The sequence below is a fragment of the Salmo salar genome, chromosome ssa02, assembly GCF_905237065.1.
Source record: "Salmo salar chromosome ssa02, Ssal_v3.1, whole genome shotgun sequence".
NCBI classification, from domain to species: Eukaryota; Metazoa; Chordata; class Actinopteri; order Salmoniformes; family Salmonidae; genus Salmo; species Salmo salar.
Genome location: NC_059443.1, coordinates 75856915 through 75881604, shown reverse-complemented (window position 1 = coordinate 75881604; position 24690 = coordinate 75856915). Strand labels below are relative to the sequence as shown.

The following is a 24690-nucleotide window of genomic DNA, read 5'->3' as shown; positions in this document are numbered from 1 at the left end:
TTAAAGTACAATATTTTTTATGGTATTAAAAAGCTGTTTGCTGAGTAATAAGTCCACAGTCACAAAGGAAGTGTATGTAGATCCACATGTTTTTAATCAATGCTCAACATTTCACCATGAAAATCATATTTTATGCAACACAGGAAAATGGTAAGACTTTGATCTTCACTACTTTGGTCTTGTTTACTCAGCAGCTTCTTTTCCCTGTAAGAAGAAAGATAGAATATAATGGATCAGTAATAATAATGAACATGATAAATATATGGATAGAATATAATGGATCAGTAATAATAATGAACATGATAAATATATGGATAGAATATAATGGATCAGTAATAATAATGAACATGATAAATATATGGATAGAATATAATGGATCAGTAATAATAATGAACATGATAAATATATGGATAGAATATAATGGATCAGTAATAATAATGAACATGATAAATATATGGATAGAATATAATGGATCAGTAATAATAATGAACATGATAAATATATGGGTAGAATATAATGGATCAGTAATAATAATGAACATGATAAATATATGGATAGACTTGGATAGAATATAATGGATCAAGTCTTTAATGCTCAGTGCTCAGCTTGGATTTTAGATGTTGAAGTTCTAACTGAATTACTCTTATTAGATTGTTTAGCCCTTCCTGAAATGTTCTTCTTAGAGATCTTCAATACAGTTGAGTGTAAAAGGTCAGTATTGACCTCTGAGAAGACTGAATCATAGGTGGTGTTGATGTGGTCATATCTGAACATGAGTCAGGTACAGGTTTAGCAGCAGTTCTGTACCTTTCCAGAGTCACGGGTCCTGGCTCTGAGCTTGTTGACCTGAGTCTCAGCGATGTCAGCACGCTCCTCAGCCTCCTCCAGCTCATGCTGAACCTTCCTGAACTTAGACATGTGCTGGTTTGCTGCTTCCTCCTGGGTGAGGAAAAGAGAGGGAGAGCAGAACATCAGCACTTAAAGTTTGGAGCTTCAGGTAGCAAATTCAAATATTTTTAACAAAACAGATACTGACAGATTTAGGATAACAATGTATACAGGAAGATAGATGATACAGCAGAGGAAGTGAGTGGCAGAACGGGGGATCAAAACGCTGCCTCCAGCACAATCACTAGACCAGCCCCTAGTACAGCAATGTGAAGTAGCACTTCAACTAAACTGTATGGACATTAAGTTTTGTAGGGGGAAAATAAATGTTTTAGAATGTATGCTTTCAGAGTATTTGACTAAGTCAGTGACTCACCGCTTCCTCAGCCTGCCTCTTGTAGGCCTTCACTTTCATCTGCAGCTTATCTACCAGGTCCTGAAGTCTGCCAACATTCTTCTTATCCTCCTCAGTCTGTGAGAGAAGATCAAAGAATCAATGTCAGTATAGTTTTATACACAAACCTATCTGTGTTAGTGTCAAGTGTGTGAAGGATGCACTTTCTCTTACCTGGTAAGTGAGCTCCTTGACTCTGCGCTCATACTTGCGGACTCCCTTTACTGCGTCTACACCTCTTCTCTGCTCGGCCTCCACCTCAGTCTCGAGCTCACGCACCTTTGTGGAACAAATACATTTAGGCATTTGAGGTGGTGAAACAAATCTTTGTAAAACAGAGATAGAGTCTTCTACCCAGTCAAGGAGGCACAATTGTTGTCTTTCACTATGTACTTTTACAAGTGGTTCCCAAAGTGGGATTTACATTTAAATTTGTTCATGAATATTGCTAGCAACAACAGATGAAACTACCAAGGATATGTGGAACAAGATTAGAAAGTCCAACACAATACAATGTAATATTATTAATCCACTATTTACGTTCTTAACCCTTAAATGTACAACATGGGTGTAGGAGGCTCACAGGGATATTGGTAGGCACAGTACTCCATCAATGATACTTTTTTTCTAACTCAATTCTAATTGTACTTCTATATCCATTTCGGCATGCATTTCTCAGTGTATGGGGGAGTACCAGTATGGCCACTAGAGGACGCCTGAACTCATTCTTTACTTTTAGATTTATGTGTGTTGTTGTGAATTGTTAGATATTACTGCTCTGTTGGAGCTAGGAACACAAGCATTTCGCTACATCCGCAATAACATCTGCTAAATATGTGTATGTGACCAATAACATTTGATTTGATTTGAATAAAATGGCAGTTTAGGAGTCATCCAAGACAACCGTACAAGCCTGAATGAAGAACTCGATTAGTAAACTTTTTATATCGAAGGTCTTGTCTCCAACTCTTCTCAACTCCACTAAATAATATATAACATGTTCCACAAATGTTTTGTTTGGAATATAAATTCACCGTCATTTAATCTTTAAAACTGCAAAATGTTCTCTCCTCCCCATTGCAAAAATGTGTAGAATTGCAAGAAATAGCCCACTGGGCAAACAATGGTTGAATCAATGTTGTTTCCACGTAATTTGAATGAAATTGCATTGAACCAATGTGGAATAGACATTGAAATGATGCCTTTGCCCAATGGCAAAGTGTGTAGAATTACAGGAAATTAGCTTTAAAACGGCTAAATGTTGTTTCTGATTCCAAGAGGTGACTTTAAAATGTGCTCTCCCAGGGGCCAACACTAGTCCAGCCATGCACTGCAGAAGTAACAGTAAACCTGCATCGAGACAGGTTATCACACTAAAGTAGGAGTTGTGTTGTGATATTATGAGGGGGTCCCTGATGAATTCACTATCACAAAAAGGGTCCTTACAAGATTTCATACATTTCCAGCAATCAGTCTTTCAATCCACCCTGCTGGTAACTCACCCTGGATTCCAGTTTCTGGAGCTGTTTCTTGCCTCCCTTCATGGCCAGATTCTCAGCCTCATCCAGGCGGTGCTGCAGGTCCTTGACTGTGACCTCCAGGTTCTTCTTCATCCTCTCCAGGTGAGAACTGGTGTCCTGCTCCTTTTTCAGCTCCTCAGCCATCATGGCCGCCTGGAAAGTAGTTTGTAAAATGTATGCACCAATTGGCACCAATCATAACGTCCTTCTGAGACCTTTGTTGTGCTTAACCAGCCCAGCTACCATTGACCCTTGGGGACAAATCAAGTTGATGTAATTCAAGGACTCACGTCAGTTATTGCCTTCTTGGCCTTCTCCTCTGCATTCCTGGCCTCCTGGACGATGTCGTCCACCTCTCCCTGCACCTGCACCAGGTCAGTCTCCAGCTTCTTCTTGGAGTTCAGAAGGCTGGTGTTCTGAAGGATGAAACAGGACGATCAAGAGATCACATGGCTGAAATTATGAAAGTCTGAAAGCAAGGACTGTTGTATTCCAGATGTGTTTAAATGGTATGCTTGGTTGCATTTAATTAGAAATGGCATTTGACCCATACCTGGGAGTGCAGCAGTCCAACACGCTCGCTGGCGTCTACCAGCTCAGTCTCAGCCACTTTGCGGCCTCTCTCTGTCTGCTCCAGAGCAACTCTCAGCTCCTCGATTTCAGCCACCATCAGACCGTTTCTGCGCTCCACCATGGCTGCCTGTTCCTTCATGTCCTCTGCAGCACGGACAGCATCATCAAGGTGCAATTGGGCATCCTGGGGTTCACAAGGACATACGTTCATTAGGACTTGTGGAAGTAGAGGTGATAGGATCGATCAGTGATAGAAATGTTCATTGGTAAGAATTTCCCCAGTATCGCTACCTTTAGTACATGAACCACTCTATTCAAATCCTCTGTTCTATTCTTTTCTCCAATTCAGAAACAAATCTCTAGCTATGTTCAGATTTTTGAGCCTGATGTCCCAGTCCCTTTACCTTGAGTTGTCCCTGGACGTTCCTCAGCTGTTTCTGGGCCTCAGCGGCCTGCCTGTTGGAGTGGCTCAGCTGGATCTCCATCTCGTTCAGGTCTCCCTCCATCTTCTTCTTCACCCTCAGGGCATCATTCCTGCTCCTGACCTCAGAGTCCAGGGTGCTCTGCATGGAGTCAACCACCCTCTGGCTGTTCCTCTTGATCTGCTCCATCTCCTCGTCCTTCTCAGCGATCTTCCTGTCCACCTCACCCTTGATCTGGTTCAGCTCCAGCTGCACACGCAGAATCTTGGATTCCTCGTGCTCCAGTGTTCCCTGGACAAACAGAAGCAGTCAGGCCAATTGTGTTCGATACATTTGGATGTAGGAGTTATTTAAACAGTGTGACTACAATAAACTCCAATACAGGGATCATTGGACTGTAGCTGGTGTTGGCTAGTGTAACACTGCTTTCCCCATCAAACAGCTGTAGTTTGTACCTCAGCCTCCTCCAGAGCGGTCTGGATCTCAGACTTCTCTGTCTCCACGGTCTTCTTGGCCTTCTCCAGCTCATGGATGCTCTTGCCAGTCTCTCCAATCTGCTCAGTCAGGTCAGAGATCTCCTCTGCACACACACACACACAGGAGTGGTTAAGACTCATGTGATTTTCAGTGGAAATCACCAATGTACTGAAGTTGACATTGAATCATAGTAACCGTTAATTAATTAACAGCACTTCATACGGTCTTGCAAATCTAATTGCCCTCCACATCCTTGGGTTGTTCAAAGGAATAGTGATCACAAGTAAAAAAATATATATATATTTTGAACTGTACATGAAAACTCTGAAATGGTGTGATAGTAGTTTTGATGATTGCAGTTCCCTCCATTTTCAAAACACTAGTCAATCATGACCCAAATAGAACTGCTGTCAATGCTCACGTTGCAGGTTCTTGTTCTCTCTCTTCAGAGTCTCCAGATGATCCAGAGCCTCCTCGTAGGAGTTCTTCATCTTGAAGAGTTCAGTGCTCATAGAGCGAGCCTCCTTCTGAGCTCCTTCCAGCTCAGCCTGGCCCTCCTCATACTTCTGCTTCCACTCTGCCAGAACCTAGGGGAATCCATAGGATTTTCAGTAGAAGTCATAGATGAACAGTTTTGATTCCGAAATATATGCTACAATTAATCATATAGCAGATAGAACATATCACCTTACTACAATTGATCATACAGAAGAAAATTTGGTTTTCATTTTCACCTTGTCAAAGTTCCTCTGCTTCTTGTCGAGGTTGGCAGCCAATGCGTTGGCTCTCTCAACATCAATCATGAGGTCCTCCACCTCTCCCTGCAGCCTCTGCTTGGTCTTCTCCAGGGAGGCGCACTTGGAGTTGGTCGCCTCAATGGTCTCCTCGGCCTCCTGCAGACGCTGGGCCAGCTTCTTCCTGTTGGACGACAGAGGTCGGTTTTACAGTTTGAAAGAAATGTACATCATATATTTACCCCATCATATACCCCCCTCACCATCAATACCCTGTATTTTAGTTTTTTCTGTTGCGTGCGACTCACTTGGCCTCCTCCAGCTCCTCTGTGCGCTGGATGGCATCAGTTTCATACTTAGTCCTCCACTGAGCCACCTCACTGTTGGCCTTGGACATGCCGCGTTGCAGCTCTGCCTTGGCCTCCTGCTCCTCCTCAAACTGCTCCCTCAGGAGGTCACAGTCATGGCGGGCAGACTGGACACCGTGGGCCAGTGCATTTTTAGCCTGTGAGAAAGAAAGAGAGAGACAACGATAGATTAGAGAGATAGTCAAACAAATGAGAGTAGAAGACTCTGAGGTTGGTGTAGTCAACATCTATATGAAGATGTAGCTCTAAACTCTGGTCGGTGGAGTCCATTTTGGGTTCCTTACCTTGACCTCCTCCTCAATCGCCCTCTTCAGCTCCTCCACCTGCTGGGTGAAGGCCTGTTTCCCTCTGGTCAGCTGAGACACCAGGGCTTCCTTCTCCTCCAGCTGGCGACCAAACTCACCTGCAGGGACAGAGGGACATCTTGTTAATAAGGTCTCTGTTCTCTAAGATTGAACATGTATTTTGAGGTATCATAGGGCAATGTTAGGTGGTGAATAGTACAGTAGAAACTATGTGGATATAGCCCTTAATACATGCTGTGTTCTACTGATGGAAAGCATTGGCTTGTTGTTCATTGTTGATGGTACCATTTTCTGTCAGGAGTCTGGCCCTCTGTCCGCTGATGTCGTTGACCTGGCGAACATTCTCATCATTCTTAGTCTTGAGCTCACTCAGCTGGTCCTCAAGAGTCCGGCACATCTTCTCCAGATTGCCCTGTTAGTGAAACATGTACCATCATTACTTTATATATGTGACTTCTGTCAACTTCAGTTCACTTGAATGGTAATGCAGTTGACCATCCTCAACACTGCTTGACCAAAACATTACTACTCACCTTAGCCTTAGCGACAGCCTCCATGTTGCTGGAGAGGTCATCAATCTCCATCTTGTACTCGCTCTTCTCCTTCTCCAGCTTCTGCTTGACGCGCTGCAGGTTGTCTATCTGCTCCCCGAGCTCAGCCACACTGTCGGCCTGCTTTTTGCGCAGAGCGGCGGCTGTGGCCTCATGTTGCAGGGTGGACTCTTCAAGATCACGACGCAGCTTCTGGAACTCAGCCTCACGCTTCTTGTTCATCTCAATCTGAGCAGCAGTGGCGCCTCCGGCCTCCTCCAGCCTCTCGCTGATCTCCTCAAGTTCCCTGGAGAGATCAGCCCTCTGCTTTTCAACCTTAGCCCTGGCAGCACGCTCAGCCTCAATTTCCTCCTCCAGTTCCTCAATACGGGCCTAGAACAGGGGGTAGGAGCAGGGGGGATGAACACTACAATATAGTTGAAACAATTGAACCTCACAAAATAATAATAGTATGTATATTTAGCATAAATGTGTTTAATGCAAAGCCAGTTAAACTAATATATTCAGGAGACAGTGTCCCATGCAGGAGCCAAACCTCCAATGGTAAGAAACTCCCAAAGAGTTAGACAGAGGACTCTAATAACCCATTTTGATGTAAATATTGTCATTGATGCCTTCTACCATTATGAAGTAATCAACTGGGTGGGGATTCCTATGGGTTGGGTGCAATCATCCAATGATCAGATTATTGACTTCTTCAAATTTGATTTCCTATGGTTAGTAAATGTCTTTAAGCTATATCACCGCCATCTAATGGCCGCAATGAAGGAATGACACACAAGACTTGGTACAGGACTCCAGCCCTTCAGGTAAATCACCAATATTAATTTACACTTTTTTCAAACACACAAAAAACATGTTTTTACTACTTATAAAACTGAGATGTCTATTCTGTCACAAACGCCATAATGGCAAAAATACAAAGATGAGACCTCTATCTAACTCTATGGAATAACCCTCTTTACAACGGTAAGAAGCACCAGCAAGAAAAACCTACTGAGCCACCAGAAGTCACACAAACAAATGTGTCCGTTTATTTCAGGAAATTATTCAGTGTGTCTGGAGCTTAGATCCCTATATCCTGTACTGTACCTGGAGTTCCTTGATCTTCTTCTGCAGCTGAGCTCCCAGAGACTGTTCATCCTCAATCTTACTGAGGAGTTGGGTGGTCTCAAACTCCTTCCTAAGAAACACAAATATGTTTATTTTCGTTCGATAGTGAAAAAGGGAGAGTATCATAAGATTCACTTTGCTTTTCGTAATTCATAGTTGCAAGAATTAGTCAAGAACAAACATTATAGCAGGTAATACTGTAGTCATTTGTTTGTGTTTACTTTTTGATTTTCTCATCAGCTTGCTGCTTGTCATTCTCCAGGTCCATTATGGACTCCTGGGCCAGTTTCAGATCTCCCTCCAGCTTTCTCTTGGATCTCTCAAGGTCCATACGGAGCTTCTTCTCTTGCTCCAGAGAACCTTCAAGCTAGACGATAAAAGCACATATATTCTTCAAATCTAAATAACTGAAGATAATATCATTTTACATACTATCATGGCCAAAATGTCCAACTCCACTCACGTCGTCCACTTGCTGTTCCAGCTTGGTCTTGGCCTTGGTCAGAGTGTTGACTTTGTCCTCCTCTGCCTGCAGGTCATCCAGTGTCTGCTGGTGGGCCTCTTGGAGGGCTTTCTTCTCCTTGGTCAGCTTGGCAACACTCTCATCCATAGACGCCATCTCCTCTGTCAGGTTTTTAACCTGTAAATGGCCACAACAAAGTTATACTTCACCATAAAGGGGAGATTTAGTTTGTTATATATCTCATTTAGATTAGAACTGCATCAACAATTACTGTACTATATATTCAACACTAGATGGCAGTGTTCACAATGTCAGTGTACAGAATTGAAGTCAGAAATGAGGGGGAGCAGAACATGCAATGAATGTTGGGAGTACAACGTAACTGAAATTCTACTATTGTTTCTTACTTTTTCCAGCACCCCCAGTACAACTTGAATTCCATTTCTGTTAAGCTATGTTTTGATTGGATTATTGTTTGGTTAGACTGCCTATGGTAAGACACAAGACCTTGTTTTCAGTGGCGTGCTTCTCCTTCTCCACTTTGGCCAGGGTGAGCTCCAGGTCATCAATGTCCTTCTTCAGCTCAGAGCACTCATCCTCCAGCTTCCTCTTCTTGGCAGTCAACTCAGCATTGATCTCCTCCTCATCCTCCAGCCTCTCGGTCATCTCTTTGAGTTTGGCCTCCAGCTGGATCTTGCTCTTGATGAGCCCCTCACACCTTTCCTCAGCATCGTTCAGATTCTCTGAATCCTAGTTTCGGAACGGGAGAAAAAAATCATAGGCCTGACTTTGTGTATCAAAATATACATTTTAGTCAAAAAGGTCAGAGCAAATCAATAGAAATTCATGAAATATATACAATATATAACATGGGCAATAAAAATGTGTGAGTTAGCTACATACTTCACAGTGTGTGCATGTGTGTATTCATTTGTGTGTAAATGTACACATTTGAGGGCTGTTTTTCACTCACAGATGCGACTTGGAGCGCCAGGTCGTTCTTCTCCTGCGTCAGGGCCACCAACTTCTCCTCAATTTGCTTCTTTGTGGCCAGAGCCTTGGCCAGGTCTGTCGTCATCTTCTCATAGTTCTCCTTCATGTTGGCCAGCTCCTTCTCAGTCTCAGCGCTCTGCAGCAGGGGCTTGATCTTGAAGTACAACTTCATCCATGGCCAGGTTTTCACATTCATGAATGAGCGGATGTTGTACTGGATGGAGTAAATTGATTCTCTGGTCGACAGAAAGGATAGAGTGGCATGGTGAGTGGCATGCTTATAGCTTCATTCTGGGATTAGAAGAACAAGAAAACCGAACACCCCGAACTTTTAAATGACAATTGAACAGGCAAATCCCAAACTGCAGGTATAAAAGGCAGAATCCTAAATTGCTACATCCTTTTTTGGACTTATAAATTAATTAAACCCCAAAATAAGCTTGTTTTACTGTAATTTTGGTTAACAATGTAAATGTAAACAAACACTGTATGGACTCAAAACAAGCTTTAAACTATAACCAGTCGTGTCTACCAATTTGAGAGTAGTTGCATTTCTCCAGGCCCATCCCTCAGCTGTTTACCAAAACAGAGACGGGGTTCCCTCTTTGTTAATGTTTCAATTAATGATTCTAGATTTAATAGACCATTATAAGACGTACTTTCTCATTCTGAACAACTCACAGCATATACAGTATGTAATCATAATGCATTAGATACAGGTGGTTGACAGAAAGCTTTGCCAAGATGTCTACTATTCCTCACCTCCTCTCCATCATCTTGCTAAACTCTCTCCTCATGAGGAATCCACGGCTGAGAGCCTGGACCATGCCGACCAGAGTGGCCAGCTTCTCATCTCTCATCTCCTCCAGGACACCCAGCAGACCGGCTTTGAAGAACACCTGAGACGCAGGTTAACATGGTCAATGGAACCACAGATGGTGACAGACAGAAAGGGTAGAATCAAAAGAGGGGAACAACACCACTAGAATGATTTAAACAACATTCACTTTTCTGCAATGGTTACAAACAAACCATGGGATAGGTTGTTTCTAAGTTGTAGGGTTTAAATTATCATTGAAGTTGTGTTTTGTTGTCATATTTTGCTGGGGGTATTTGACTGACCTTGGTGTGTCCAAACTTGTAATCCTCGTGATTCACATCAATGGACCCAAGCAGCTTCTCAGAAGCCTTCTTGTTGTCCATGAACTGGCCCTCAGGGATGACACTGGCATTCAGTACTTTGTACCTGAATGAGGAGACAGTGTTAAAATATGCGAAGTTTTAATTGGTTGGTTATACAGCCAGGTCCAAAATGATTGGCACCTTTGATAAAGATGTGCAAAAAAGACTGTATAAAATAAATAATACAAATACAAAAAAAAAATGATAATAAAAAAAAATATATATATATATATATATATATATATATATATACAATTTTTTTTTAAATGCATGAAATCAAATGTATGCATTCACTACTGTAAGTCGCTCTGGATAAGAGCGTCTGCTAAATGACAAAATGTAAATGTAAATGTATGCCCCCAAACATATTGCTGTTATTATTTTATACTAATATAAATGCTCAGAGAAAGAGACTTTTGTTTAACAAAGTAGTACTTTTTTATACAATATACACAGCGCATTCGGAAAGTATTCAGACCCCTTGACTTTTTCCAATTGTAGGTTGGTTATACAGTGAGGTCAAAATGAGAAAGATGAGAAAAAAAAGACTAAACAAATCAAACAAAATTATTATTATTTGAAATCTCTTTCTCTGAGCAAATGTAATAGTATAAAATAATATAATTGTCACAAATGTTTGACAATACAATATAGTTCAGTATCTTTATTATATATTTGCTACCTTTCTGGTCATCTTTATCAAAAGTGCCAGTCATGTTGGACCTGACATGTGCACGTGTACGTGTATGTATTTGGGTGCATGTACCTCTGTTTGAAGTCAGCATAGAGGATTCTGCTGGGGAAGCCCTTTCTGCAGATCCTGATACCCTCCAGTACACCATTACACCTGAGCTGGTGGATAACCAGGAAGTTCTCCATCAGACCTGGTAAAACAAACCAAATGTATTTTAATACTAATAAACAGGTTAAAGATTGGGATTGTTAAGGTTACTGATACTGTAATGATAAGATGACATATTTAACTGAATATTTCTTGTACCTGGAGTCTTTGACTCGTTGGGGATCAGGCAGCGCACAAAGTGAGGATGAGTGCTCCTCAAATTGGTCATCAGCTTATGTAAGTTCTCCTGTAAGAGGGTTACAAACCATTTTCTCAGACACACTGTAGTTTATGATAATTGCACCTTTTGAAGGACTGAATATACACTTTTCAAAAGCTCACCCTGAACTGGGAGGACACAGTCTGCATGGAACCACCCTTCTTCTTGCCTCCTTTCTTGGTTGTATCTGTTAAAATGGGGAAAAGTAAAAGATAACTAGAAAAGTACATTTCTTAGAGTGGGTGGAATAAATAGAATAATAATAAGAGTATGTAAGAAATCTAGAGTGGTCTTGTCTTCAGCAAGCACACTAATTATAAACCAGAGAATCTCTGGTTGACTTCACAATTATCAAGAGGCAAATGCTGCCAAGGAGATTGTTTAAAACAACACCTATTGTATGATTCAATTAAAGTTGCACTATGCAGAAATCTCTCCGCCATTTCCTGGATGCAAAAACATACATGGCAAAATAAACTAGTAGAGTGCAGAGAATCATTGTACCAGCTAAACTGCTGTGAAATATATTTTCCATAACCAAAAATATTGTTGTTAATTAAAGCTGGTGCACATAACCGCAAGTAAAAGAAGCAAAAACAAAACGTATTAATGGGAAGCATAAAAATAGCGCAAATATAACAGATCTACCGCTTCTTAGACTTGTGTTCAAGTAGAATGATAGATCTATAACTCAAATTTCTATGTGGATTTTTTCTGGCTACCCAAAAAGTTACGAAGTGTATAAGTAAATTAACCCAGTGATAAACCCTGAGAAAATGTATGGAATATTTTGACTTAATACTAGTCTTACCCTCAGGTGGGGCAGCAGGATACAGGGCAGCCAAAATTTTGACTCCGGACTTCCCGTACAGCTGACAAACTGAGTCGTTCAGGGGATCCTTGTTCTTCTCCAGCCACCCAGTGATGTTGTAGTCCACAGTACCGGCGTAATGCACCAGGGAGAAGTGGGCCTCTGCCTTGCCTTTGGCAGGCTTGGGCTTCTCAAACGCCTGTGTTTTGCCAAGATGCTGGGAGTACAGCTTGTCCTTGAAGGTAGTGTCTGAAGACTTGGGGAACATGCACTCCTCTTCAAGGATGGAGAAGATGCCCAATGGCTTTACGAAAAGAGATGTATATCAAATGAGAGATATTTCCATTAAGGATCACATGTATTCCTTTAGTTAACATGCTATTATAGGATTATATTCATTTAGAGGCACATAACAGGAAACATATTGAGATCTCAACAGTCAGATGTGTTGTGCCACTGTGATAATGTCTCACACAGCGATCCCTATTAGCTTTGCTGTTGCAGTCCATTAAATTCCTCACATAGACAGTTTACCTTCTCAATAAGCTCAATGCAGGCAGCCAAGTCCATGCCGAAGTCAATGAAGGCCCAGACGATTCCCTCCTTCTTGTACTCCTCTTGCTCCAGGACGAACATGGTGTGGTTGAAAAACTGTTGCAGTTTCTCATTGGTGAAGTTGATGCACAGCTGCTCCATGCTGTTGTACTGTTGATGGAGTTTTAAAAGGGATCATTTCATCATACAAGGCTGTAATCCATCTCAGTCACAACTAATTGTCTTGTTCTGGTGTCATACTCACATCAAAGATCTCAAACCCGGCAATGTCGAGCACACCGATATAGAACTGCCTTGGCTGCTTGGTGTCCAACATCTCATTGATACGGATGACCATCCACAAGAACATCCTCTCATAGATAGACTTGGCCAGAGCACTGACTGAGTTATTAACCTGCAATGACAATACCTCAAATTAATACGTGAGATATTGAACATGTCTAGTGATAAGGTGATAAGAGCTAGGGAAAAACAAAAGCAATGCCCTCGTCCTCAAAATAATTACAGTGCTGTGTTTAGCAGTCTTACCTGAGCCACAGTCTGTCCCTTGGTCACATACTCGTTGCCGACCTTCACTCTGGGGTAGCACAGAGCTTTCAACATCTCAGCTGAGTTCAGGCCCAGCAGGTAGGCGATTTTATCAGCCACTGGAAAGAGAAGCAACAACAACAGACTCAGGGACACCAGATCAATAGTTTCTGATTTTACACTGACAAAATAGTTTGGCCAAATCATATCTGAAGGTAATATTTTGTTCTCCAAAAATGCCTGACTTTCATGAGGCACTGTCTGTCTTAGGTGTTCTATTTCTATGTTTGGGAACTGGGAATGGGACTAATGCTCTGCATATTGTATATCTATGAGTGGGACTCACCCTCTGTGCCGTCTGGCTCGGCCTGCTCCTCACGCTGCTTCTGCTTGAATTTCATGTTGCCATGGTGCACTACAGCTCCTGTCAGCTTGTAGATGCCAATCTTCTCATCGTTACTGAAGCCCAGGATTGTAATGGCATCCTGGCATTAAAGAGGAATTACAACAGTGATGAACTGAACGATAGTTTGCTCAGTTACAATACACTACAGTTCTGTGGTGCTGACTTCAAAACAAATGGGATGGATAGATTTGACTGGCTTCTCTGTTCCACATGATAACGCTTGGCCAATACATTAGCAGATGGCAGCACAAAAGGAGTTTTTCACAGTTCCACAGGAAACTTAGTGGCGCTCTCTTGTGGATGTCTTAAATGTATGTGCCTCAAGGCGAAGTGTGAAGGCATGAAGAGTTACTTGAGTCAAAAGCCTAAATAACACAAGGCACTTAGAATCAAACAAAAAAATACATGAAAATTCCCAGCTGCGTCCAAGTTGAAATTTCACAGTGCATTCAGTGTGTATGGTGGTCCTACCCATTCCCTATCCAGAGTTTGGTTAACCCTTTGTTTGACTCACATCTGTGGCATCCAGCTCTTCCTTGTCGTCAATGCTGGCCACAGTGATCTGACCCTGGCTGCACATGGGGAAGTCATAGGGGTTGGTGGTGATGAGCGCCATTTCTGTGGACAATGGAGAACAGCTTGTCAGTTAAATCTCTTAGAACTGTGCTGTCTGACCTTTACAGTATCTCTACCTCCTTTACTGGATACATGTAGTATAAACAAAAAGTGGTCAGATGAAGCAGATGCTAAACTACAGGACTGTTTTGCTAGCACAGACTGGAATATGTTCCCGGGATTCTTCCGATGGCATTGAGGAGTACACCACATCAGTCATTTACTTCATCAATAAGTGCATTGATGATGTTGTTCCCACATTGACCGTACGTACATACCCCAACCAGAAGCCATGGATTACAGGCAACATCCGCACTGAGCTAAAGGCTAGAGCTGCCGCTTTCAAGGAGCGGGACTCTAACCCGGAAGCTTATAAGAAATCCCGCTATGCCCTCCGATGAACCGTCAAACAGGCAACGCGTAAATATAGGACTAAAATTGAATCGTACTAACCAGGTACAACGCTCGACGGATGTGTACAGACAACAAAGGGAAGCACAGCCGAGAGCTGCCCAATGACACGAGCCTACTAGACGAGCTAAACTACTTCTATGCTCGCTTCAAGGCAAATAACACTGAAACATGCATGAGAGCACTAGCTGTTCCGGACAACTGTGTGATCACGCTCTCCGCAGCCGATGTGAGTAAGACCTTTAAACAGGTCAACATTCACAAGGCCGCAAGGCCAAACGGATTACTAGGACGTGCAAGCATGCGCTGACCAACTGGCAAGTGTATTCACTGACATTTTCAACCTCTCCCTGTCCAAGTCTCTAATATCAACATGTTTTAAGCAGACCACCATAGTCCTTGTGCCCAAGAACACTAAGGTAACCTGCCTAAATTACTACCGACCCGTAGCACTCACGTCTGTAGCCATGAAGTGCTTTGAAAGGCTGGTCATGGCTCACATCATTATCCCAGAAACCCTAGACCCCAATTTGCATACCGCCCTAACAGATCCACAGATGATGCTATCTCTATTGCACTCCACACTGCACTTTCCCACTTGGACAATGTGGAGAATGCTATTCATTGACTACAGCTCATAGTGCCCTCAAAGCTCATTAATAAGCTAAGGTCCTGGACTTCCTGATGGGCCGCCCCCAGGTAGTAAGGGAAGGTAACAACACATCCGCCACGCCGATCCTCAACACAGGGGCCCCTCAGAGGTGCATGCTCAATCCCCTCCTGTACTCCCTGTTCACTCATGACTGCACGGCCAGGCACGACTCCAACACCATCATTATGTTTGCCGATGACACAACAGTGGTAGGCCTTAACACTGACAACGACGAGACAACCTATAGGGAGGTCAGAGACCTGGCCGTGTGGTGCCAGGACAACAACCTCTCCCTCAATGTGATCAAGACAAAAGAGATGATTGTGGACTACAGGAACTACGCCCCCATTTTTATCGACGGGGCTGTAGTGGAGCAGGTTGAGAGCTTCAAGTTCCTTGGTGTCCACATCACCAACAAACTAACATGGTCCAAGCACACCAAGACAGTTGTGATGATGGCATGACAAAACATATTTCCCCTCAGGAGACTGAAAAGATTTGTCATGGGTCCTCAGATCCTCAAAAGGTTCTACAGCTGCACCATCGAGAGCATCCTGACTGGTTGCATAACTGCCTGGTATAGTAACTGCTTGGCCTCCGGCGCAAGGCACTACAGAGGGGAGTGTGTATGGCCCAGTACCTCACTGGGGCCAAGCTTCCTGCCATCCAGGACCTCTATACCAGGCGGTGTCAGAGTAAGGCCCTAAACATTGTCAAAGACTCCAGCCACCCTAGTCAAAGACTGTTCTCTCTGCTACCGCACGGCAAGCGGTACCGGAGCGCCAAGTCTAGGTCCAAGAGGCTTCTAAACAGCTTCTACCCCCAAGCCATAAGACTCCTGAACACATAATCAAATGGCTACCCAGACTATTTGCATTGCCCCCCGTCCCCGTCCCCCCGTCCTTTTACGCCGCTGCTACTCTCTGTTATTATCTCTGCATAGTCACTTTAATAACTCTACCTACATCTACATATTACCTCAATTATCCCTGCACACTCACTCTGTACCCCCTGTATATAGTCTCGCTATTGTTATTTTACTGCTGCTCTTTAATGCTTGTTACTTTTATTTCTTATTCATATTTTTTAAACTGCATTTTCGGTTAGGGGCTTGTAAGTAAGCATTTCACTATAAGGTCTACACCTTTTGTATTCGGCGCATGTGACTAATACAATTTTATTTGATTTAATTTGAGTATATAATAAATAGCATCAAAAGAGGGGACTGAGATTTGTGGACTACTGCATCACAGTGCATTACTTGATAGACATTTCCCAAAGACCTGACCCATGTCTAGATGCCTTGTTACCTTGGATGTAATCATTGTAATAGCATTGTTAGTGCGGGCTATGAATATTATATATATATTCCATAGATGGGGGTGGGAATAATTTCCCATGAACCTCTACTTTGTCGTACCAACTATCTCAGGTTTATGGCCTGTCATCATCTGGAAGAAGATGTGGTAGCCTCTCTCATCGGGCAGCTGGAAGGACACTCTGGACTTCTCCAGCAGGTCTGAGAGAGAAGGAGAGAGAGAGTGAATGACACAAAGAGAAAGAGGAGAGCGAGAACGAGAGAGAGAGTAAGAGGGGGGTTGTAATATTATATTAAATTTGATGATATCTCCCAAAAAATAATCTGTGTGAATTTAGGAAAGCATTGAGACACAATCAATACCAACTCACAGGTCTCAATGTCAGCTTTAGCCAGTTTACCACCTTGGAAGTGAATCCTGATGAATTTACCCTATAGTAGAGCATGGGGGTTAGAAATAGGTAAACGAAATAAATCTAAACTTTTACTTTGATAGACCAATTTAAATGTTACAGTTTGTTGGACATTTATTGACATAACAATGGGGAACCACTGAAATACATTTTTCCAATATAAGGTAACTTCCACAGTATGCCCTTCATACTTACAAAGCGAGACGAGTTGTCGTTCCTCACTGTCTTGGCATTACCGTAAGCCTCCAGCAGAGGGTTAGCTGCAATGATCTGATCCTCAAGAGACCCCTGATTGAGACAAACACAAGTTACTCAGTAATTTTTTCTTGATTGCTTGAAATGTGTTAAAATGGCAAACATAAGAATAACCTACCTGCATTTTGCCGGGGTCTGCTTCCTTCTTCTTCTCTCCACCAGACACTGCAATGGTGGCGAAGTACTGGATGACACGCTTGGTGTTGACAGTCTTTCCTGCACCGGATTCTCCACTGGTTTATATGACAGAGAAATAGGGGGTTTAGTTACATGTTTGAGTGTCAGAGTGGCTTTCACTAAGAAATAGCATAGAAAATACACTGTTGACCTGTTTTCTAACATAAGTAAATCCTGTGTGGCTTGCAATGCCAGAGTTGTGGGTTCAATTCCCATGGGGGACCAGTATGAAAATGTATGCACCCACTACTGTAAGTCACTCTGGATAAGAGTGTCTACTAAATGACAAAAACTTAAATGAACAAATTTTATAGCTTATAGGCTCATTATTGAGCGAACCCCAAACATAATTTATTTTCATCGCATTGGGAACCGACGTCAATTCACCGTCTGTTCCACGTTGGTTCCACGTCATTTCCTTGAAATGACTTGGAAGCAACACTGATTTAACCAGTGTGTGCCCAGTGGGAAGTGACCCAATATATTTTAAAAGTGACATTTTAGTAAACAACTTACGTAATCAGGACGGACTGGTTCTCCTTATCTGGAACCCAAAAACATATTGCTTATCATACTCAAGCAACATTATGAGGACATTATTTAATTCATAGTATCATCATGAATTTCATTTTGGAACATTTTCCACTCAAATGTAGTAAATCAGATATTCCCAGCAAACTGTTATTACCTAGACTAGAAAACAGTAGATACCTCTCTGAAGCATATTTTAATTTCCATTGACACATCCATCCATCCATCCATAAACACTTATGGACTTTGAGATCCACATACACTTATGGACATCCATCATCCATCAATCACAACAATCCATCCATCCATCCATTCCTCCATCCATCCATGACAGCTCGTACCAATCAGCATGAACTGAAAGGCGTTGTCAGAGACAGAGAAGATATGGGGTGGAGCCTCCACTCTCTTCTTCCCTCTGTAGGCGTTGACAACCTCTGCGTCGTACACAGGGAGCCACTTGTAGGGGTTCACCGTGGCACAGAAGAGCCCAGAGTAGGTCTGGATGAAAGTGATTAAATTAAATTAGGGGATTAGTAAAGTCAGATGTACTTTTACCTGGATTTATGTGAGGATGTGGGTGTACTTTGGTATACTGATGTGGGTTTACTGTATTGATATGTTTTGGTTTCTACCATTCATTTATGTGTAGTACTGTATGTGTGTATTTCTTATGTTCATATACAGTGCATTCGGAAAGCTTTCAGACCCCTTCCTTTTTGTTACGTTACAGCCTTATTCTAAAATGAATTAAATACATGTTTTTCCTCATCAATCTAGACACAATGCTTCATAATGACAAAGCAAAAAACAGGTTTTTAGACATTTTTGCTAATCTATTAAAAATAAAAAACAAATACCTTATACATAAGTATTCAGACCCTTTGCTATGAGACTCGAAATTGAGCTCAGGTGCGTCCTGTTTCTATTGATCATCCTTAAGATGTTTCTACAACTTGATTGGAGTCCACCTGTGGTAAATTCAATTGATTGGACATGATTTGGAAAGGCACACACCTGTCTATATAAGGTCCCAAAGTTGACAGTGCATGTCAGAGCAAAAACCAAGCCATGAGGTCGTAGGAATTGTCCGTAGAACTCTGAGGCTGGATTGTGTCGTGGCACAGATCCTGGAAAGGGTACCAAAACATTTCTACAGCATTGAAGGTCACCAAGAAAATAGTGGCCTCCATCATTCTTAAATGGCAGAAGTTTGGAACCACCAAGACTCTTCTTGGAGCTGGCCACCCGGCCAAACTGAGTAATCGAGGGAGAAGGATCTTGGTCAGGGAGATGACCAAAAACATGATGGTTACTCTACCTACATGTACATATTACCTCAATTACCTCAACTAACGGGTGCGCCCGCACATTGACTCTGTACCGGTGCCCCCCTGTATATAGTCTCGATATTGTTATTTTACTGCTGCACTTTAATTACTTGTTACTTTTATTTCTTATTCTTATTTATATATTTTTTTAACTGCATTGTTGGTTAGGGGATCGTAAGTAAGCATTTCACTGTAAGGCCTGTTGTATTCGGCGCATGTGACTAATTCATTTTGATTTGATTTGATTTGACAGAGCTCCAGAGTTCCTCTGTGGAGATGGAAGAACCTTCCAGAAGGACAACCATCTCTGCAGCACTCCACCAATCAGGCCTTTAAGATCGAGTGGCCAGACGTAAGCCACTCCTCAGTAAAAGGCACAGGACAGTTTGCCAAAAGGCCGCTAAAGGAATCTCAGATCATGAGAAAGAAGATTCTCTGGTCTGATGAAACCAAGATTGAACTCTTTGGCCTGAATGCCAAGTGTCACATCTGGAGGAAACCTGGCACCATCCCTACAGTGATACATGGTGGTGGCAGCATCATGCTGTGGGGATGTTTTTCAGTGGCAAGGAATGGGAGACTAGTCAGGATCAAGGGAAAGATGAACAAAGCAAAGTACAGAGAGATCCTTGATGAAAACCTGCTCAAGAGCACTAAGGACCTCAGACTGGGGCGAAGGTTCACCTTCCAACAGGACAACGACCCTAAGCACACAGCTAAGACAATGCCGGAGTGGCTTCGGGACAAGTCTCTGAATGTCCTTGAGTGTCCCAGCCAGAGCCCAGACTTGAACCCGATCGAACATCTCTGGAGAGACCTGAAAATAGCTGTGCAGCAATGCTCCCCATCCAACCTGACAGAGCTTAACAGGATCTGCAGAGAAGAATGGGAGAAACTCCCCAAATACAGGTGTGCCAAGCTTGTAGCATCATACCCAAGAAGACTTGAGGCTGTAATCGCTGGCAAAGGTGCTTCAACAAAGGACTGAGTAAAGGGTCTGAATACTTATGTAACTGTGATATTTCAGTTTTTCATTTGTAATACATTTCTAAAAACCTGTTTTTGCTTTGTCACTATGGGGTATTGTGTGTAGATTGACAAGGGGAAAAACAATTGAATACATTTTAGAATAAGGCTGTAACATAAACACATGTGGAAAAAGTCAAGGGGTCTGAATATTTTCCAAATGCACTGTATATCTCGTGTTAATGTATGTGTGTGTTTTTATGTGCAGGTTTCTTACATAGATCATCCATGCTGCATAACGCTCTTTGAGGTTATACAACACAGAGGCTTCATTCAGGTAGGTCATCATGGCCATGTCCTCAATCTTGTCGTACTTAGGGGGGTTCATCTCATAGATGTCTGCATCTTTGAACTCTTTTCCTTCCTGAAACAGTCAGAAATCTAGATTACACGCAGATCAAAGTAGACATGCTTTTTGCTCATTAAATACAAGTTTAACTATTTAAAAAATGCATATCCACATTTAATCCAACTACTTTGTGATCACCCACTGACACATAACTGGTGTTTGTTGACTAGTCAACATGAGAAATTCCATGTCATTTTTAAATAGCAGCAATAGAAATGAAGAATATATAAAAAAAAAAATATAAAAAAAAAAGTTAAATTCTTTTTTTTTTTTTAAACGCTTCTCAATCTATCTTTTCTTAGGATCGGATCCTTTTTTTCTTACATTTTCCCCAAATCGAATTATGTCTCATTGCCTATTGCCATTTTTTCTACATAACTTAGATGATTTTACAATGAGTAGAGTAATTCCACAGACTTGAATTTAAATACTTTTCAGATCAGTCTTACCTCCTTACTGCCATCAGGTTTCGTGACTGTCACAGTACACTTCCCATCGGCCCTGGCAGTGACCAGACCCTTAAGGTACAGCTCCACCTTGTCTGTCACATAGCAGGAGTTCTTTGAATCAAAGGGTGCGGCTTGTGCCTCCATCCTCTCCTTCTCAGACTTACGAAGGTATATGGCAGCCTTGCCGTAGATTTGCATCTCCGCGTCCGTACTCATGGTGACGGATAACTAGGAAAGAGATGAAACAAGAAACATTATTGACTCTGTGGTGCTTCCTCCCCAGTCAACAGAGTTAGGTGAGCGGTATCTCTCAGAACATTCTCATACATTTTTATGTGAAGACTCAAAACATGTCTCACCTTCTTTTTCCCCTCCTACAGATGAATGTGTACTTCTTAGAGGACCCTGTGAAACATTTAACTCAATCATTACAGCCATGTCCAATTCAATTACAGGTGCAACTGATAACTTTAATTTCCCTAGTGGCAACTCACTTTACTACACATTCTGTAAATAACTCAAATAAATACCCCTGAAAACCCAGTTACATTCTAGAACACCACCTCAATTTACAAACAAGTGCAGGAGCACAACTTTTGACAGTAAATGAAAGTTACTGATTTAAAGTAAAACATTTAGAGTAAAACACCTTTAAAAAAGACAGTGTAAACCAATGCCACTTGATTACATATTGTCAAATCTTACAAGAGAAATGCAGAAGTCAATTCAAACAGTGCAGTTAGCTACTGCCTCAGATGCTGAGTACAAAGATGAGACAAATGTAAAAATATAACGAGGTGGAGAGGTCTTACCACAGAGGAAGAAGGTATCTGACTTATGGATGCTGGGGCCTCAGCCTCCTTATATCTGGTTGGAAGTGCAACCAAGCAAAAGTTAATTATGGACCACTCTGGGGAAGGACATGGATTGTAGGAGAGACCTCCCCCCCAGACTTGTTTATCTGTCTCTCACCAGCACCTCCCACTTCCAGGAACACCACATTCCCATTACATGACTTTTTTTTATTTGACTCTGAATTGAATTTCACTGAATTTACATAAATTGGAGGTGTCATTCCTAATAATTATGACAATATCAAAAGTTTGATTCATTTAACTGATTATAATGTTACTACCACACAACTACTGTAATGGAATCCATGTTGCCCTACTACGCAAAAATAATTCATGAAAATCTAATCTTGCCTTATTTAGTTCCATTTTAGTGGCATTAATCCTCATCAACAACTTTATATATATGTTCACCTGTTATTTATATTATTTAGCTTATAAACACATCTGAACTGTCTCCTCACCTCATGCTTGTGACAGAGTTGGCCGGTACCTCGTGATTTGCTTAGTTTGATTTATCACCCTGGTGGAACCATATTAAATTAATATTTAAAAGATATAGACCAGAAACATTTAGGCTTTCTATATCAGCTTATAAAGCTTTTAAATCTAATGTGTAGTTTTTATCTACAGTATGGTCTATTGAAGATGCTGGAGGTGCTTTTATTAGTCTCACATTTCAGTTGGCTAAAACTGTCCAGTAGGATTCTTATGACTTACATAACACCAGTACAGTATTTCAATAATCTTATCCACTCATATTGCTGACAGCAATATATCTGCCTCAAACTGTAATTACACTCTGGGGTTAACCGCTTAGCAGCTGAGCTGACTTCAATAAAACTGATATAAAATGAATAGGGAATAGTTACAATAAAGTAACAGATTCCTTTACATTTATATTACGTTTCAATGAATCCCCCCGCCGACCCACTCATTAGGCAGGACTAGGCGTCTGCCTATGTTGGCAGATTGACGAGGGCGGCATTTTCTAAACTGACCAAGACGTACCTCCAACAAAAACCATGACAATTTCTCTCAACCAGTGCCATATGGGCATTTTAGGTGAGCTCTGATGTCGCCCTTTGATAACCAGTGCCAACTTTGTCAAAGGCAGGGGCACAACATATTTTGCTTGTCCATTCCGGGCGCGCCTCTCCAGGGTTCTTTTGGAGAGAAGCCAACTTTCCATTAAAAAAAATGATCTAACATAAATCATGTAGCAGATATAGGACATGGTAGAAAAAGTATGTGGCCTTTTCTGTAGCCTACTGGCTGGAAACAAATTGTATGACAAGAGGGACACTTTTTACATCATGCAGGTTTCAAATAGGCTAACTTAAATAGCGCTCAATCAAATAAAAAAATGTGCTGTCATGTTAACAAACATATCCTAAAAACAGGACAGTTCAAAGTAAAATGGACAATATGGAATTGACAATAACAACTGTTGTCCAGGAGTTTCACCTCATTGTCATGATCAGTGGTAAGCTGATCATAGCGAAAAATATACTACTTTTGGATTTCCCGCTGTGTAAACACATTGCAAATAGGCTCATGATGACGCCTGATAAAGTTGGGTAGCTGATATTCAGAGCTTAAATAGCCAAATTGATTTGTCACAGTAATCAGGATTAATAAAGCCAATGTAACGGCCTGTTTTACAAACGCTGGGCCTACCACATGGATGGGCATTCATAAAATCCCATTGCAGGGTGACACGGTAGGCTACAGCCCAGTACGAATGAGCCAACGTCTTTTGGACGTCTTTTTTTGGTCCTGTCTGGACGTCGTTTTTTGGTGTTTTACAAACGGTAGGCTTGGACATTCATAAAATTCTATTTTGGGCAACACTGTAGGCTACATCTCAGTAAGCACAGACCGACCTCAATGCATTTTGAAAATATTTTTTTGGTGAAGTTCCAGACCAGCCTTGATTTCCACATCCACAGACATTGGTTTTTGGTCTGGTCCGGACCAAATCTGAACCAATCACAGACTTCTACATTTGGTTCAGATTTTGTTCTTTCTGGACCAGCCTTGATTTGGCCCAAACATAGATGTCTATATATTACTTATTTTGAACTTTTATTCATAACCAAAAATGAGCCTGATTTCAACATCCAGAAAATACATATTTCAACTTTAATTCAGAACCGAAAATAAACCTGATTTCAAGGTCCGGAAAATACGTATTTTTCAACTTCTGGAAAATGTGCCTTTTCAAGTTCTGTAAAATATGTATTTTAAACATATGGAAAATACCTTTTCAACTTTCATTCAGAACCTAAGTTGAGCCTAACTTCAACGTCTGGAAAATACGTGTTTTAGACATCTTTTCAGCGTAATTTCGTTTACTGGGACGATTCTATTTTTGCAAGGGCAGCATTTTTTGGTCTCATCTATGGAAGAAGAATAGCAAGGACCTGGCCTGATTAATCCTTTACATTACAGTTTGTATATCTTTCTAAAAGACAGCTCACGGAACTTGTAAAGGAGTCACCATCAGCAGAGACGTTGGTTCGAATTAATTTTAATACATGTAACTGAGCAAGTTCTTCTTTCAAGTCAGGCATTTCACATTCTTCAATGTTGATCACCTCTTCTGTTTTCAAAACTCTAAGTTCAAATAGTCGTTTAAATGTGTGTTGTGTCTAATATGGTGCAGCTAAACTACTGCTCAATAGAGTGAAACGTCTAGATAGAAATGTATTGTGAAAAACGGATATGACTGTCTGTCAGGTAGAATATGGAATCATGTCAGCTCTATTCAATACATTTCTATCAGCAATGTTCAGAACATTTTACCTTGCTGAACACACCCTGTTTGTTTGTGGTGCAGAGTCCACCCAGCACATCAGTGCAAGAACCTCCATAGGCATGCACTAGTTGAGCAGGGCTCTGACCATCTGGAAGAACCCCATCAAGGCCTTTTCATTTCTTGGACTGTGCTCTCGTCTTCACTGCAGCC

General features: G+C 41.7%; 1 protein-coding gene across 1 annotated transcript; it reads right to left on the bottom strand.

Moving 5' to 3' along the window:
* Window positions 1–71: 71 nt before the first annotated feature.
* Window positions 72–21707, bottom strand: LOC106564211 (myosin heavy chain, fast skeletal muscle). The gene is made up of 41 exons (XM_045710200.1): window positions 21681–21707; window positions 21228–21273; window positions 20869–21096; window positions 20288–20434; window positions 18058–18214; window positions 17702–17729; window positions 17127–17241; window positions 16949–17041; window positions 16712–16772; window positions 16443–16541; window positions 13859–13962; window positions 13285–13423; window positions 12939–13057; window positions 12655–12804; window positions 12390–12560; window positions 11856–12159; window positions 11167–11231; window positions 10984–11071; window positions 10750–10867; window positions 9924–10047; window positions 9564–9700; window positions 8782–9037; window positions 8316–8558; window positions 7809–7985; window positions 7567–7712; window positions 7325–7415; window positions 6215–6604; window positions 5967–6093; window positions 5661–5779; window positions 5317–5513; window positions 5009–5192; window positions 4696–4861; window positions 4253–4377; window positions 3780–4088; window positions 3356–3559; window positions 3093–3218; window positions 2785–2955; window positions 1457–1561; window positions 1265–1360; window positions 808–939; window positions 72–204 (listed from the first exon to the last, which is right to left on the bottom strand). The coding sequence occupies exons 3-41, from the start codon at window positions 21082–21084 to the stop codon at window positions 184–186; spliced, it is 5820 nt and encodes a 1939-aa protein (XP_045566156.1). The 5' UTR covers window positions 21085–21096; window positions 21228–21273; window positions 21681–21707; the 3' UTR covers window positions 72–183.
* Window positions 21708–24690: the final 2983 nt, after the last annotated feature.